The 16,470-nt window shown below is 45.9% G+C and overlaps 1 protein-coding gene across 4 annotated transcripts in view; it reads left to right on the top strand.

The window, feature by feature from the left end:
• nfrkb (nuclear factor related to kappaB binding protein) overlaps window positions 1–16,470 on the top strand; it is a 118,216-nt gene that overhangs the window by 37,670 nt on the left and 64,076 nt on the right. For 3 of the 4 annotated variants that reach the window (XM_055660932.1, XM_055660934.1, XM_055660931.1), the window contains exons 12-14: window positions 3,369–3,455; window positions 9,329–9,408; window positions 14,157–14,200. In XM_055660932.1, coding sequence (XP_055516907.1) covers window positions 3,369–3,455; window positions 9,329–9,408; window positions 14,157–14,200 — 211 coding nt within the window. The remainder of the gene's footprint in view (window positions 1–3,368; window positions 3,456–9,328; window positions 9,409–14,156; window positions 14,201–16,470) is intronic. The other variant, XM_055660935.1, reaches the window with a different exon arrangement.

Genomic DNA, 16,470 nt, shown 5'->3' with positions numbered 1-16,470 from the left:
CTAGTAGATAGGCAGCCGATAGTAAAATATGTCTTTCGACACACCATTGCCAGATCTGATTGACCAATTTGTCGCACGATAATGATTTTATGCTCCCCATATGGTTAATATAAGCCACCACCGTAGTATTATCAATCCGTAACCGCACATGCAAGTGCTGCATTTTAGATGCATATGCTTTTAAAATCATAATACTCAACATTTCTAAATTGATGCCCAGTGTGTGTGGTAATGATGACTCTGGTTAGTCCATCTGGCACCTGTGCTGGATATGGAGTTAGTTGCCCCCCCCCCCCCCCCCCCCCCCAGGCTTGAGCACTGGCATCTGATTAATAACTAAAGTAGGGTTAGTGGTGATGATAGGGCTGAAACTGTGCCACACATTCTCTCCCCTCCCCCCCCCCCACCACTGTAGCTCTGATATAGCTCCAGTGGGTAATTTCATGATTCGATCATAGTGACCCGAATATCGTTTTAGTGCATGTACCTTTGTTCTTTGTAGATTTTGATAGTGCAAAGGTCCGATTTGTCCATGGTAGTACATGGCTTCAACCTAGATTTATCTGGAGTAGGACGAACCCCAGTGTTTCAAGGAGCTGTTTTGTAGCTAATACTGCTGCCACAGCCAATTCCTTCGTTTCCCTACTATGAGAATATCATCCAGATATGCTATGACAATATGCTTTTGTTTCCTTAGTATTCCCATGGCTACTTTTAATATTTTGGTGAATTGTCTAGGGGCTGGAGTTAGACCATTGGGCAATCTCTATACTACCACAGCTGCCCCAACCAGCTAAATTTTAGGTATCTGCAATGATCCTTGTGTATGGGTATTAGATAGTAAGCATCTTTAATATCAATGCTTGCTATAAATTATCCTTTGGAGATCAGTTGTCTGACAGTAACAAACGTCTCCATCTTGAAATGTATATACTCAACAAACTTATTTAGTGATGTTAAGTCAATGATGATGCGACTTCCACCATCTTTTTTGGCCCAAAAAAGATGGTGGAAGTCGCATCAACAAACTTATTTAGTGATGTTAAGTCAATGATGATGCGACTTCACCATCTTTTTTGGGCCAATGTTGAACTGGCGATAATATCTCTGATATAACTGAATTTTGTATCCACTAATGTTGTTGAGTATATACTAGTTACTCGTGACATTACCCCATGCTTCTTTAAACAAGTGTATTCGCCCCCTGTTAGTAGAGCACCCTTGTTCTCTATATGCTGGCAGAAACCAGACCCACCTACCTCCATGGTTATGGGTATTCTTCTGTTTCCTCCTGGTCCAACGAGTCTTACACGTCGTATGACGTGGTGGGGGTGGCGCGTTTTCCCTGGGGCCTGCTCTGGGCCCTGGCCTGAAAGGCTTACAGGATTGGCATGCAGGCCCCGAGCTTTCACCAGTACCATAAGGTATACCCAGCTGGTGGATGCATTAGAGGTACTGCTGACTGGTTTACGTGTGGTGCTCATTCCAGACACTGCCGCCTTACCCCGATATTTTTGACACGTCGTCCAGTTTTTTGAAAAACTTTGTTTGAAGAAGGGTTTTCGGCCCGAAACGTTGCCTATATCCTTCGCTCCATAGATGCTGCTGCACCCGCTGAGTTTCTCCAGCTTTTTTGTGTACCTTTTTAAAAACTTGGCTTGATCACGGATCCTTCTGTCTGGCTAAGTTGTTGTGTCGGCGTTCTCACAGTCTTGTGAATTTTGGTTGAAGGCAGGTTTTATAACTTCCTGAGAAGTTGCGGGGCACTGCGAACAGTAGGGTCAGGTGTTTTGCCATACTACCCTGACCTCTGGAAGAGCATGTGAATGATAGCCGACATCAGGCATATCAAATTCATTTTTTAAATATTGGGTTTTTTGAGAGCGATGCTCAATGTATCCCCCAATAATGGTGGGCACTTTGAGTAATGCAATTTAGGGGAGGCGTGATGAATCCAACACCTCATGACTACCTGTCTTGGAGAGGTTCTTTGAAAAGAACAGGTAGTAAGCTGGTCTGTCAGTCGAGACTGAAATTTATCTCGCTAGTGGTGAAGCCACATAGCGGCCACACCCAGCAGCTGTTCCTGATCCTGTACCTCAAGCATACTCCCGATGTTGTTCAGCCAGTGACCCCTCTTCTTTGACCAGCCCAGCTCTGGTCCCATCAATCCCTCGACAAGGGAGATGGCCAGTGCAATAGCACTGGAGTGGGAGTGTTACCTCCCTTGGCAGTTTTTCTGGAGTTTTTAGCTCCATGACCTCCTCTGGCTTGGGGAAACAGACATACTTGTTTTTTGTTTGATCTCCAGCCTGAGGTTTGGTCTTACCTTGTTGTTAGAGGCTGTCTTCCGTTTTCGGGCGGCATTTCAGCGGTTCTCGGGCGGCGAGTCTCCTTGTCGGGAATCTGCAGGGGTGCCGGCCGGTTTTTTAAATTTCCCTCCGGTCCGCTGCTGTTAGTCAAACAGCTGTTTAGCGGACCGGGCATCAGCGCAGCACCCGTGTCTGTGGACCGCAGCGTGTGCGGTCCCGTTGCCGCCTCTCCCCCCTCCACTGTCGGCTCCTTCACTGGAGTCGAACGGGGGCCACTTCCCTCTGCTGCTTTGCTCCCCCTGGAGCAAAAAACACAAGGAAAAGACCGATTAAGGTAAGTACTTACCTAACGTTCCTTTCTTTCAGGCTAGTTGCGGGAGCGCCCGACTCCCGTCTGGCCGTTGTTGCACTGCTGGCGTTAATGCCGCGCCTGCGCACTGAGCGGGTTCTTCACGGAATCACTGACGTGACTCCGAAGTAAAACTAACCTCACCCATCAGACCCACCTGATCTGCATGTTTTTGGCATTTTGCATCTTTATTTGAGGTGTGTGTAACTTTGTAGTCACTATAACTTAGGCCAGCTGTTCTTCCATTTCCTTATCTCTCATCCATTGACCAAATTCTCCACATCACCTGACTTCTTAATCCCCCTTTTTGTCAACCTTTATCCTCCTCCTCCCTCATTACTAACAGGGCGTGATTGTGAACTCCAAGCTGCTCCTCACCCTCATCTCTCTTGTGTGTGGCCTTTTGATGCCCTGTGCAATTGGAGCTGTTGCCTGGTACGGGGTGGGGTGGGGGGGGGGGGGGGGGGTGGGTAGTAGTTGAGTAATGCTTGGCTCAGTATGTAGTTGGCAGATGGTGGTGGATGCTGGTTGTATGCAGATGATGGCGTTGGAGAACACTTACTCAAAGGACAGTTTCCTTACCATGGACATACACTGGTTACAAGGCATTTGCTTGGTACTTTGACTTCCAGGACATGTTTAGAGAGAGAACACTGCGACGTGCACTTCAGCGGGTGATGCCTGACCTGTCTCTTTGTTTCGCACAGTTGGTGTCGCAGCTCTTCCGTCCAACTTCACTCCGTACGTGAACTGCAGAGAGCGGGGCCAGCACTGGAAGTGGATCGGTGAGTCTGGTGTGTGCTATTGCTCAACATGCCATCTAGTTTCTGTTGTGAATGAGAAGTTGCATGGCCTCCTGTATCACTGCTCCATTATCAAACTCTGTCCCAGTTTGATTGCCCAGACCGTTAGCAGCATTGTGTGAGGTGATAGAATATACGTCAGAGGCATGAACTGGGCCGTTCACAGGAACGATACCGAGAACGCGTGGAGTTACACAGTGTGGAAACAGGCCCTTCAGCTCAATTCATCCACACTGACCAAGTTGCTCATCTAGTCCCATTTACCTGCATTTGATCCATATCCCTCCAAACCTTTCCTATGCATGTGCCTGGATAAATAATATCACATTATTATTGTATCCATATCTACACGTTTCTGTGGAAACCTGCTCCCTGTATTCACCACTCTATAAAAAAAAGTTGACTCCAAGGTTCTTTTGAAATATTTCTCCTCTCACCTTATAATCTATGCCCCTCATAATTTTATAAACCTCTATATATCACACTCAGCCTCCAGTCCCTCAGTCATACTCGGCCTCCAGTCCCTCATAACGCAAGCCCTTCATTCCCAGTAACATCTTTGTGAGCCTTTTCCACTGACAAGAATTTCTGCCTCTTGACATTCAGACAGTGTATTCCAGACACCCACCCACTAGGTGGAAGTTATTTTTCATCTCTTCAGTTACTTTAAATCCATAGCCCCTGATTTTTTGCTAAGCTGTAAGGTTCTCAGAGACCTCAGATGGATTAATGGAGTGGAGGGCTGTATGTTTGTGTCAGAGTGAAGAACAAGTCAAGTAAGACTTAAGGAACCCTGGATGACTAGAGGATTTGAGGCTCAGATCAGGAAAAGGAGGGAGGGATTGGTCAGGCATCGGCAACTGCAATTAAGCAAATGTATCCCTGGGAGAGTAGGATTGAGGAACATTAGTATGAAATCAGAAGGGTAAATAGGAGGCATGAGATAGCTTTGGCAGATAATATTACAATCCAAAGAAATTCAGTGGAAAAAAGGGTAACGAGAAAGAGTTGGGTCCCTCAGAAACCAAAGCTCAGATTCAGATTCAATTTTAATTGTCATTGTCAGTGTACAGTACAGAGACAACGAAATGCTGTTATCTAGCATGGAGTCACAGAAGATGCACACGGTCCTCATTGAATATTTCTTCTCTGTTTTTACCACTGAGAAAAACATAAAGTTGGGAGGTCAAGTTACAGTTGTATAAGACGTTGGTGAGACTGCATTTAGAATATTGTGTTCAGTTCTGGGCACCATGTTATAGGAAAGATATTGTCCAGCTTGAAAGGGTTCAGAAAAGATTTGCGAGGATGTTGCCAGGACTAGAAGGTGTGAGCTATAGGGAGAGGTGGAGTAGGCTGGGTCTCTATTCCATGGAGCGCAGGAGGATGAGGAGTGACCTTATAGAGGTGTACAAAATCATGAGAGGAATAGATCTGGTAGAAGCACAGAGTAGGGGAATCGGCCCAGAGTAGGTGAATCGGGGACCAGAGGACATAGGTTTAAGGTGAAGGGGAGAAGATTTAACAGGAATCCGAGGGGTAATGTTTTCACACATAGGGTGGTGGGTGTATGGAACAAGCTGCCAGAGGAGGTAGTTGACGCTGGGACTATCCCATAATTTAAGAAACTGTTAAACAGGTACTTGATAGGACAGGCTTGGAGGGATATGGACCAAGCATGGGCAAGTGGTACTAGTGTAGCTGGGACATTGTTGGCCATTGTGGGCAAGGTGGGTGCAAGGGCCTGTTTCCACACTGTATCACTCTATGAAGGTGACAAAGTGCTGAATCACGTGAAAGTAGATATAATTTCCAGGCCTGATAAGATATATCCAAGGATATTGTTGGAAGCTAGAGAAGAAATTGCAGGAGTCCTGGCTGAAATGTAAGAATCATCATTAGACAGGGATAAGGTGCCAAAATACTGGAAGGTGGCTATTGTGGTTTTATGAAAGAAGGCCTGAAAAGAAAAGTCGAGGAACTATAGACCAGTAAGCCTAACATCTATAGTAGGCAAGTTGCTGGTGAGGATTCTGAGAGTTATGATATACATGCATTTGGAAACACAGATGCTGTTTGGGGATGTGTTCAAGAAGGAACTGCAGATGCTGGAAGATCGAAGGTACACAAAAATGCTGGAGAAACTCAGCGGGTGCAGCAGCATCTATGGAGCGAAGGAAATAGGCAACGTTTCGGGCCGAAACCCTTCTTCAGACTGATGGGGGGTGGGGGGGAGAAGGAAGGAAAAAGGGAGGAGGAGGAGCCCGAGGGCGGGGGGGATGGGAGGAGACAGCTCGAGTGTTAAGGTATGGGAGGAGACAGCAAGGGCTAGCAAAATTGGGAGAATTCAATGTTCATGCCATCCGGACTCCTTTGTCAATTCTTCCCTTCCCTCCCGTACTACCCCCTCCCCGGGCACTTTCTGTTGCAACCGCAAGAAATGCAACACCTGTCCCTTTACCTCCCCCCTCGACTCCATTCAAGGACCCAAGCAGTCGTTCCAGGTGCGACAAAGGTTCACCTGTATCTCCTCCAACCTCATCTACTGTATTCGCTGCTCTAGATGTCAGCTGATTTACATCGGGGAGACTAAGCGGAGGTTGGGCGATTGTTTCGCCGAACACCTCCGCTCAGTCCGCAATAACCTACCTGAACTCCCGGTGGCTCAGCACTTGAATTCCCCCTTCCATTCCCAATCCGACCTCTCTGTCCTGGGTCTCCTCCATTGCCAGAGTGAGCAACACCGGAAATTGGAGGAACAGCACCTCATATTCCGCCTGGGTTGCTTGCGTCCGGATGGCATGAACCTTGAATTCTCCCAATTTTGCTAGCCCTTACTGTCTCCTCCCCTTCCTTAACACTCGAGCTGTCTCCTCCCATCCCCTCGCCCTCGGGCTCCTACTCCTCCCTTTTTCCTTCCTTCTCCCCCCCCACCCCCCATCAGTCTGAAGAAGGGTTTCGGCCCGAAACGTTGCCTATTTCCTTCGCTCCATAGATGCTGCTGCACCCGCTGATTTTCTCCAGCATTTTTGTGTACCTGCTGTTTAGGGATGTTCAGCGTGGTTTTGTCTGTGGGAGATCGTCTCATGAATTTGATTTTTTTTTGTCAAAATGACCAAGAGGTTGATGAGGGCAGGATATAGACATAGTCTATACAGACTTCAGCAAGGCCTATATGAGAAACTGCATGGTAGGCTATTTTCAGTTAGATCACATGGGATCCAGGAAGAGAAAGGGACTGGATGGAGAATTTACAGAGGCCAGGTAGACACAAAATGCTGCAGAAACTCAGCGGGAGAGGCAGCATCTATGGAAAGAAGGAATTGGCGAAGTTTTGGGTCAAGATCCGAAACGTCGCCAATTCCTTCTGTGTCTACCTACGATTTTACCAGCATCTGCAGTTCTTTCTTAAACATTTACAGAGGCCAATTACCCAACAAACCCACAAGTCTTTGGGATAACCATATAACCATATAACCATATAACAATTACAGCACGGAAACAGGCCATCTCGGCCCTACAAGTCCATGCCGAACAATTTTTTTTCCCTTAGTCCCACCTGCCTGCATTCGTACCATAACCCTCCATTCCCTTCTCATCCATATGCCTATCCAATTTATTTTTAAATGATACTAATGAACCTGCCTCCACCACTTCCACTGGGAGCTCATTCCACACCGCCACCACTCTCTGCGTAAAAAAGTTCCCCCTCATATTACCCCTAAACTTCTGTCCCTTAATTCTGAAGTCATGTCCTCTTGTTTGAATCTTCCCTATTCTCAAAGGGAAAAGCTTGTCCACATCAACTCTGTCTATCCCTCTCATCATTTTAAAGACCTCTATCAGGTCCCCCCTTAACCTTCTGCGCTCCAGAGAATAAAGACCTAACTTATTCAACCTATCTCTGTAACTTAGTTGTTGAAACCCAGGCAACATTCTAGTAAATCTCCTCTGTACTCTCTCTATTTTGTTGACAGCCTTCCTATAATTGGGCGACCAAAATTGTACACCATACTCCAGATTTGGTCTCACCAATGCCTTGTACAATTTTAACATTACATCCCAGCTTCTATACTCAATGCTCTGATTTATAAAGGCTAGCATACCAAAAGCTTTCTTTACCACCCTATCTATATGAGATTCCACCTTCAAGGAACTATGCACGGTTATACCCAGATCCCTCTGTTCAACTGTATTCTTCAATTCCCTACCATTTACCATGTAAATGGTAGGGAATTGAAGAATACAGTTGAAGGTAGGGATGTGGGAGGAAACCGGAGAAGCCGGAGGTAACCCACGCAGTCACAGGGAGAGCGTGCAAACTCCACATAGGCAGCCCCTGAGGTCAGGATCTATGGTGCTCTGAGGCAGAAGCTCTGCCAGATGTACCACTGTGCTGCCCCTGAAGGTTATTCAAGCAGATGTTTTCCGTCTACACTTGCTATATTGCTGAATTACTTGTCCTTCTCATAAATTTGACCTTGCTGTAATTTAGAACATCAAGTCCCATTTTATCTTTGTCCTTTTCCCTAACTGTAAATCTTTATGCCTTACAATCACAAAAATCCCCCCGCTCCTATTGACCCGCCCAGCTCGTGTCAGAGCCCAACACTCTTTGGCCTTTCCACTGACTCAAATAATTCTGTGCCTATACATTTTACACTGACTGCCCCAATTAATATCAGTATAATTCCCTGGCGAGGGGAATCAAAAACCAGAGGACATATGATTAAGATGAGAGGGGAAAAATGTAATAAGAACCTTAGGGGCAGCTTTTTCCACACGGATTGTGGTGGGTATATGGAACCAGCTGCCAGAGGAGCTGGTTGAGGCAGGAAATATAACAACATTTGAAAGATACTGGGGCACCTACATGGATAGAATAGAGGGACATGGGCCAAACATGGGCAAATGGAGCAACTTGGTCAGCATGGATCGGCATGTTTCTGTGTTATATGATTCTGTGAAAGAAAGATTTGAAATCAAATAATTCTTGTTATAGTTTTGGAATATTGCCTACAAATTTCCTCTTTCTTTCGTGGACCATAATGTCCTGAAGACCAGGGACTGTGGCTTGGATCGGGAACTGAGGCTGGGTCTAGGGGCAGGGCTCAACCAGGGAAGGGGGGGGGAGGGGGATGGGGGGGGTGCTCGGACAACGGGAGAGGGGGGTTTGGACCAGGGGAGAAGGGGGCTCGGACCAGGGGAAGGTGGCTTTGACCAGACAATTCAATTCAATTCAACTTTAATGTCATCGCACAAATACAAGTATGAGTACAACGAAATGCAGTTTTGCGTCAGTCCGTAGTAGTTGTACATAAGGAAAAAAAAATAGAAAGAGAGAAGATACAGAATAATCAAGAAATACAGAATAATTAAACAATGGGGACGGAGGGACCAGAGAAATCTATCGGCGGGACTCCGAGTTCAGCAATGTGATTGTGTGGTTGTTGAAGCTGTTCCTCATCCTACTAGTACGTGACCTGAGGCTCCTGTACCGCCTCCCTGGTGGGAGGAGGGCAAACAGTCCATGGTTGGGGTGTGAGGGGTCTTGGGAGGGTGTTGGGACCAGGAAGAAGCTCAGCTCTGTCGCCTGAATGTTAGAGGATATTGGTGAGTATTTAAGGTCTGTGTAGGCAGGGACTGCAGATGCTGGTTTACATCAAAGATACACACAAATTGTTGTAGCATCTCTGGATAGAAGGAATGGGTGATATTTCGAGTCTGAGTCTGAAGAAGGGTCTAGAAGTCAGCCATTGCTTCTTTTCCAGCAATGCTGCCTGTCCTGCTGAGTAATTGAGGTCAACGATCGTGATTGATGACAGTTCAATTATTTCAGCAGCTTCCTCTTCCCGATTCTGCAGGTTCTGGACGTGAGTCGGAGAAGGAGATTACATTGTTGTGTCAGCTGTGGTTCGAAGTCAAGGATCAGACCTTGCCCAAGGTACAGTAGTGGCATCCCACTTTTTATAAAAACAGGTCGAATGCAAGTGTGTGGTTTATGCCTACCAGTGTGGTTAATATGGACCGTGACAATCTGCAACTCAACGTTTGTTCATCTCATTCATTTATCTTCACTCTGCAGTGAATTTAGATCGGTTTCTTTGTGTGGGCAATCACAATCCTCTTCTCTGCTAACCCACTTTATTTCTAATCTTTCTTTGGGGTGATGTGACATTTCAAAATATTAACCTAGTCAGCAAAATCAGTGTTGTAAATAATATAGATCTATTTGCTTTGGAGGTAAAGTAGAGTTGTTGAGTTTTTAAGGTTGGGACGGAAGCAGATTCTGGGAAATCCTCTCGGCATCGGATTCCCGGGTTTAATCTTGACCTCCAGTGCTTGCCCTTTCTCCCTGAAACTGGGTCTGCTTCCACAGGTTGCTCTGGCTTTCTTCACGTCCCAAAGATATAACCATATAACCATATAACAATTACAGCACGAAAAACAGGCCATCTCGACCCTTCTAGTCCGTGCCAAACACGTATTCTCCCCTAGTCCCATATACCTGCGCTCAGACCATAACCCTCCATTCCTTTCTCGTCCATATAACTATCCAATTTTTTTAAATTTATTTTAGAAATATTTTAGAACCTATTAAATGCTTTTAAATAGATTTTATTAAAAACGAATGCTTCATCATGGGTAATAGCTAGCAGCCATGAATATAAGAATGTCAATAAGAATTCCATTCAGCAATTTGGAGGGAGGATGGTGTGGAACTCACTGATACAGGGAATGATTAAAGTGAATAGTACAGATCCATTGAAGGCAAGGCTGAACAACTTTGAGGGTGGAGAGAATAAATAGTTAGGCTGATGCATAAGGAATGTCTAGAGAGTCTTCAAGTGGAACAGAAATATCACTGTGGACTGGTTGTGATGAATGGCCCGAGTCTGCTGTTTATTCTATGGATTGGGAAAAAAAATGCTGGGAACTTAACATTCCCAGCTTCAGGTATTCTGGAAGGTAGACACAAAATGCTGGAGTAACTCAGCGGGACAGGCAACATCAGGCAACTGGGATGTCAGGACTTTCATATGAAGAAAGACTGGACAGACTCAGCTTGTACTCGCTAGAATTTAGGAGATTGAGGGGGGATCTTATAGAAACGTACAAAATTCTTAAGAAGGGGTTGGACAGGCTAGATGCAGGAAGATTGTTCCCGATGTTGGGGAAGTCCAGGACAAGGGGTCGCAGCTTAAGGATAGAGGGGAAATCCTTTAGGACCGAGATGAGAAAAACATTTTTCACACAGAGAGTGGTGAATCTCTGGAACTCTCTGCCACAGAAGGTGGTTGAGGCCAGTTCATTGGCTATATTTAAGAGGGAGTTAGATGTGGCCCTTGTGGTTAAAGGGGGTATGGAGAGAAGGCAGGTACGGGATACTGAGTTGGATGATCAGCCATGATCATATTGAATAGCGGTGCATGCTCGAAGGGCCGAATGGCCTACTCCTGCACCTATTTTCTATGTTTCTATCTCCGGAGAGAAGGAACGGGTGACGTTTCGGATCGAGACCCTTCTTCACACTAATGTCAGGGGACAGAGAGAATGTAGTCGGAGACAGTAAGGCCGGTGGGAGAACTGAGAAGGGGGAAAGGATAGAGAGAGAGGGAAAGCAAGGGCTATTTGATGTTAGAAAAGTCAATGTTCATACCGCTGGGGTGTAAGCTGCCCAAGTAAAATAAGAGGTGCTGTTCCTCCAATTTGCGCTGGGCCTCACTCTGACAATGGAGGAGGCACGGGACAAAAAAGTCAGATTGGTAATGGGGAGTGAAAGTGCCGAGGAACAGGGAGATCAGGCAGGTTAAAGCGGACTGAGCGGAGGTGTTCAGCGAAACGATCGCCGAGCCTGCGCTTGGTCTCTCTCGCCGATGTTGACAACTGAAACAGTGGATACAGTAGATGAGGTTGGTGGAGGTGCAAGTGAACCTCTGCCTTACCTGAAAAGACTGTCGGGGTCCTTAGATAGAGTCGAGGTGGGAGGTAAAGGGTCAGGTGTTGCATCTCCTGTGGTTGCAGGGGAAAGTACCTGGGGAGGGTTTGAGTAGGAACTGACGAGTTGACCAGGGAGTTGCGGAGGGAACGGTCTCTGCAGAAAGCAGAAAGGGGTGGAGATGGGAATATGTGGCCAGTAGTGGGATCCCGTTGGAGGTGGTGAAAGTGTTGAAGGATTATTTGCTGTATGCGATGGCTGATGGGGTGGAAGATGAGGACAAGGGGGACTTGGACCATCTCCGACATCTCCCTACCGTTTCTGGATCTCATGTCTCCATCACAGGAGATGGACTATCGACTTACATCTACTACAAACCTATTGATTCCCATAGCTATCTAGACTACACTTCTTCCCACCCTGCTGCCTGTAAAGACTCTACCCCCTACTCCCAATTCCTCCGTCTACGCCGCATCTGCACCCAGGATGAGGTTTCCCATACTGGATCATCGGAGATGTCCTCATTCTTTAGGAAACGGGAGTTTCCCTCTTCCATTATAGATGAGGCTCTCACTAGGGTTTCCTGAATATCCCGGAGCTCGGCACTTGCTCCCCCTCCCAATATTTGCAACAAGGACAGAGTCCCCCTTGTTCTCACCTTCCACCCCATCAGCCGTCACATACAGCAAATAATCCTACAACACTTTTGCCACCTCCAACGGGATCCCACAACTGGCCACATCTTCCACTCTCCACCCCTTTCTGTTTTCTGCAGAGACCGTTCCCTCCGCAACTCCTTGGTCAACCTGTCCCTTCCCACCCAAACCACCCTCCCCCCCCCCTGTCCCTTTACCTTCCCCCTCGACTCCATCCAAGGACCCCAACAGATGAGGCAGAGGTTCACTTGCACCTCCTCCAACCTCATCTACTATATCCGCTGTTCCAGGTGTCAACTTCTGCACATTGGCGAGACCAAGAGCAGGCTCGGCCATCATTTCGCTGAACACCTCCACTGAGTCCTGATCGCTCGGTTGTTCAGCACTTTAACTCCCCCTCCCATTCCCAATCTGATCTTTCTGTCCTGGGCCTCCTCCATTGTCAGAATGAGGCCCAGTGCAATTTTGAGGAACAGCACCTCATATTTTGCTTCGGCAGCTTACACCCCAGCAGTGACTTCTCTAACTTCAAAGAGCACTTGCTTTCCCTCTCTCTCCACCCCCTCCCCAGTTCTCCCACCAGTCTTACTGTCTCCGACTACATTCTATCTCTGTCCCGCCCACTCCCCTGACATCAGTCTGAAGAAGGGTCTCGACTCGAAACGTCACTCATTCCTTCTCTCCAGAGATGCTGCCTGTCCCGCTGAGTTACTCCAGCATTTTGTGTCTACCTTTGATTTGAACCAGCATCTGCAGTTCTTTCCTACAGACTAGGTATTCTAGAAGGATTTGATTATGAGAAAGAGGGGCATGGCGGCAATATCAGCCAAAGAAACGATAATGTGCTGCACCAGATGGTGTATTGGAGGAGCCAAAGCCAGGACAATTTGATTGGATTTAATAAATAACACAGAGCGTAATTTGGTGAGAACAGACTGGGGAAACAACTTTGCCGGCAAGTTACAGCTGCAACTGGTGCACAGGTTTGAGAATTGAAAATGTCAATGATGTAGACATAGGCTGGGTTACATAGAACAATGCAGCACAGGAACATCATTCATCCCCCTTACTCACTGTACCAACCCTAAGCATTGTCAGAACATTCCCTCCACAGATGCTGCCTGACCTGCTGAGTTCTTCCAGCACTTTATTAAACACTCCTCTGAAATGCTCTCAATCAATTCCAGGCGTTTATGCAAAATAAACCCTATCCGTCTGTTGCCACGTTCCCTTTGAATCTGCTCCATTTAATCTTTATTGTCACCCCATGTTCTTCCTGGCAAGATGTCTCACTGCACACAGCCTGGTTTTAAATTTAATCTTCACTAACCTTACATTCTGCCAACCTGTCAGTTTGTCACCATTGTCCTTGCTGTTTATCAGACTCGCAGACTTTGCACAATCTACAGATTTGGCAATTTTATCCTGTGCACCGTGCCTAAACCATGGACATCTTCAAACGACTCAGTGCTGGTGTAACTCAGTGGGTCAGGTACCATCCCTGGAGAACATGGACAGGTGACGTTTCACAGAGTGCTGGTGTAACTCAGTGGGTCAGGTACCATCCCTGGAGAACATGGACAGGTGACGTTTCACAGAGTGCTGGAGTAACTCAGCGGGTCAGGTAGCATCTCTGGAGAACATGGACAAGTGACGTTTTAGGTTGGCACCCTTCCCCAGTCTGTATCAACCTTTTCAAAGAGCTCTGTTGATCCCAGCATTGCTTCCTGTGGAATGGCTTATTCATCATTGCACAGTCTGAAAAATACAGCTCCAGATACTACTCTCTGCCATCTGTTGACCTGGTTATCAAATTCGACCTGGATTACTGATCAGAATAAAATGCAGAGCCTCAATCAATTAAAACGTTAGCTTTTTTTTTGCTGTTTCTATCCTTAACTATATTACTCCCGATCTGTGTCAGTTTGCTTTTCTCTTTTGATTAAATATATAGTGTTCTCTTGAATTTTTGTTTGTTGTCTTGAGGTTCTAGCCCTCATCGCATGCAAGCCAGTGCTTTGATTGCCGTCAAATGGGTTTTGTAAAGCAACAGTGACTGATTCATTGCTTCTCTCTCTCTTTCACATGCGCTTGCAGGAATCTGATGAGCTTCAAGACATCGCACCTCCAACACCAAGGGTGTAAGTACTTGTACATCGATCATGGGTTTAGGAGTCTGAAGGGATTCTGCAATGGGTCGACGTTTGTAATGTTATCAATGTTGTGGAACAATAAACAATAGGTGCAGGAGTCGGCCATTCGGCCCTTCGAGCTGGCACCGCCATTTAATGTGATCAATATTCCCCTATCCCCTGACTCCGCTATCTTTAAGTGCCCTATCAAGTCAAGTCAAGTTTATTTGTCACATACACATACGAGATGTGCAGTGAAATGAAAGTGGCAATGCTCGCGGACTTTTGTGCAAAAGACAAACAACAAAACAACCAAACAAATTATAAACACAATCATAACACACATATTCTTTTACATAATAAATAATAGAAGGAAAAACGTTCTGTAGAGTTAGTCCCTGGTGAGAAAGGCGTTTACAGTCCAAATTGCCTCTGGGAAGAAACTCCTTCTCAACCTCTCCGTTCTCACTGCATGGCAACGGAGGCGTTTGCCTGACCGTAGCGGCTGGAACAGTCCGTTGCAGGGGTGGAAGAGGTCTCTCATGATTTTGTTTGCTCTGGAGTTGCACCTCCTGTTGTATATCTATCTGGCCTCCACCGCCCTCTGAGGCAGAGAATTCTACAGACTCACAACTCTCTGTGTGAAAAAGTGTTTCCTCATGTCCGTTCTAAATGGCTTACCCCTTATTCTTAAACTGGCTCCTGGTTCTGGACTCCCCCAACATCGGGAACATGTTTCCTGCTTCTAGCGTGTCCAAACGCTTAATAATCTTATATGTTTCAATAAGATATCCTCTCCTCCTTCTAAATTCCAGAGTATACATGCCCAGCCGCTCTATTCTCTCAGCATATGACAGTCCCACCATCCCGGGAATTAACCTTGTAAACCAGAAGAATGCACTGTCACATCCAAGCAATATTTGTCCTTTGTTTATCCTTGTACGATTTACAGTTTGAATTGCTGAGATACAGGAGATGAGTTTAATAGTCTTACTGTTCTCTTGATATGAAACCAGTTGGGCAAGATGATTTGATGTAATGACTGAAATATTGAGCCATGGTTAGCTGGTGGGCTGTGGACTGCAGTCAACCTCCATTAGTCCAGCACACTTAGACGTTGTTGCTGGGCTGACAGAATCTTCTCGCCTGTGGAATGTCATAGCAATTATTAGTAAAACGCTCTTTTAATTCAATTGTTTTGAGAGGTTAAATTGAGAGAGTCCGGTAGGTTTCAACATAGTGGCGCAGCTGGTAGATCTGCTACCTCAGTGGCAGAGACCTCGGTTCGATTTTGACATCGGGTGCTGTCTGTGTGGAATTTGTGCATTCTCCCTTTGACCATGTGGGTTTCCTCCAACATCCCAAAGACATGCCAGTCTGTAGGTTAATGGGCCTCTAAATTGCTCCTAGTGGAGTGGATGATAATGTGGAATACCATAGAACTAGTGTGAATGGGTGATCAGTAGTCGGTGTGTACTGAATGGGCTATAAATGACACTAGATTGTGCAATAGTAGTAAGCACAAAGTAGTGATTGTGGGAGATTTCAACTTTCCACACATAGACTGGGAAACACATTCGGTAAATGGGCTGAAAGGTTTGGAGTTTGTAAAATGTGTGCAGGATAGTTTTTTGCAGCAATACATAGAGGTACCTACTAGAGGAGGGGCAGTGTTGGACCTCCTGTTAGGAAATGAGACGGGACAGGTGGCGGAGTCCAGCGATCACAATACCATTAGTTTCAATATAATTATGGAGAGGGTCAGAACTGGACCTAGGGTTGAGATTTTTGATTGGAGAAAGACTAACTTTGATGAGATGCAAAATGATTTAAAAGGAGTGAACTGGGACATTTTGTTTTATGGGAAGGATGTAGAAGAGAAATGGAGGACATTTAAAGGGGACATTTTAAGAGTACCGAATCTTTATGTTCTTGTTCGGTTGAAAGGAAACAGTAAAAAGTGGAAAGAGCCCTAGTTTTCAAGGGAAATTGGACATCTTGTTCGGAAAAAGAGGGAGATCTACAATAATTATAGGCAGCATGAAGTAAATGAGGTGCTTGTGGAGTATAAGGAATGTAAAAAGAATCTTAAGAAAGAAATTAGAAAAGCTAAAAGAAGACATGAGGTTGCTTTGGCAAGTAAGGTGAAAGTAAATCCAAAGGGTTTCTACAGCTATATTAATAGCAAAAGGATAGCGAGGGATAAAATTGGTCCATTGGAGAGACAGAGTGGACAGCTATCTGCAGAGCCATAAGAGATGGGGGAGATATTGAACAAT

Source organism: Leucoraja erinacea, chromosome 32 (assembly GCF_028641065.1).
Source record: "Leucoraja erinacea ecotype New England chromosome 32, Leri_hhj_1, whole genome shotgun sequence".
NCBI lineage: Eukaryota > Metazoa > Chordata > Chondrichthyes > Rajiformes > Rajidae > Leucoraja > Leucoraja erinaceus.
This window is presented reverse-complemented; position numbering and strand designations above follow the sequence as displayed.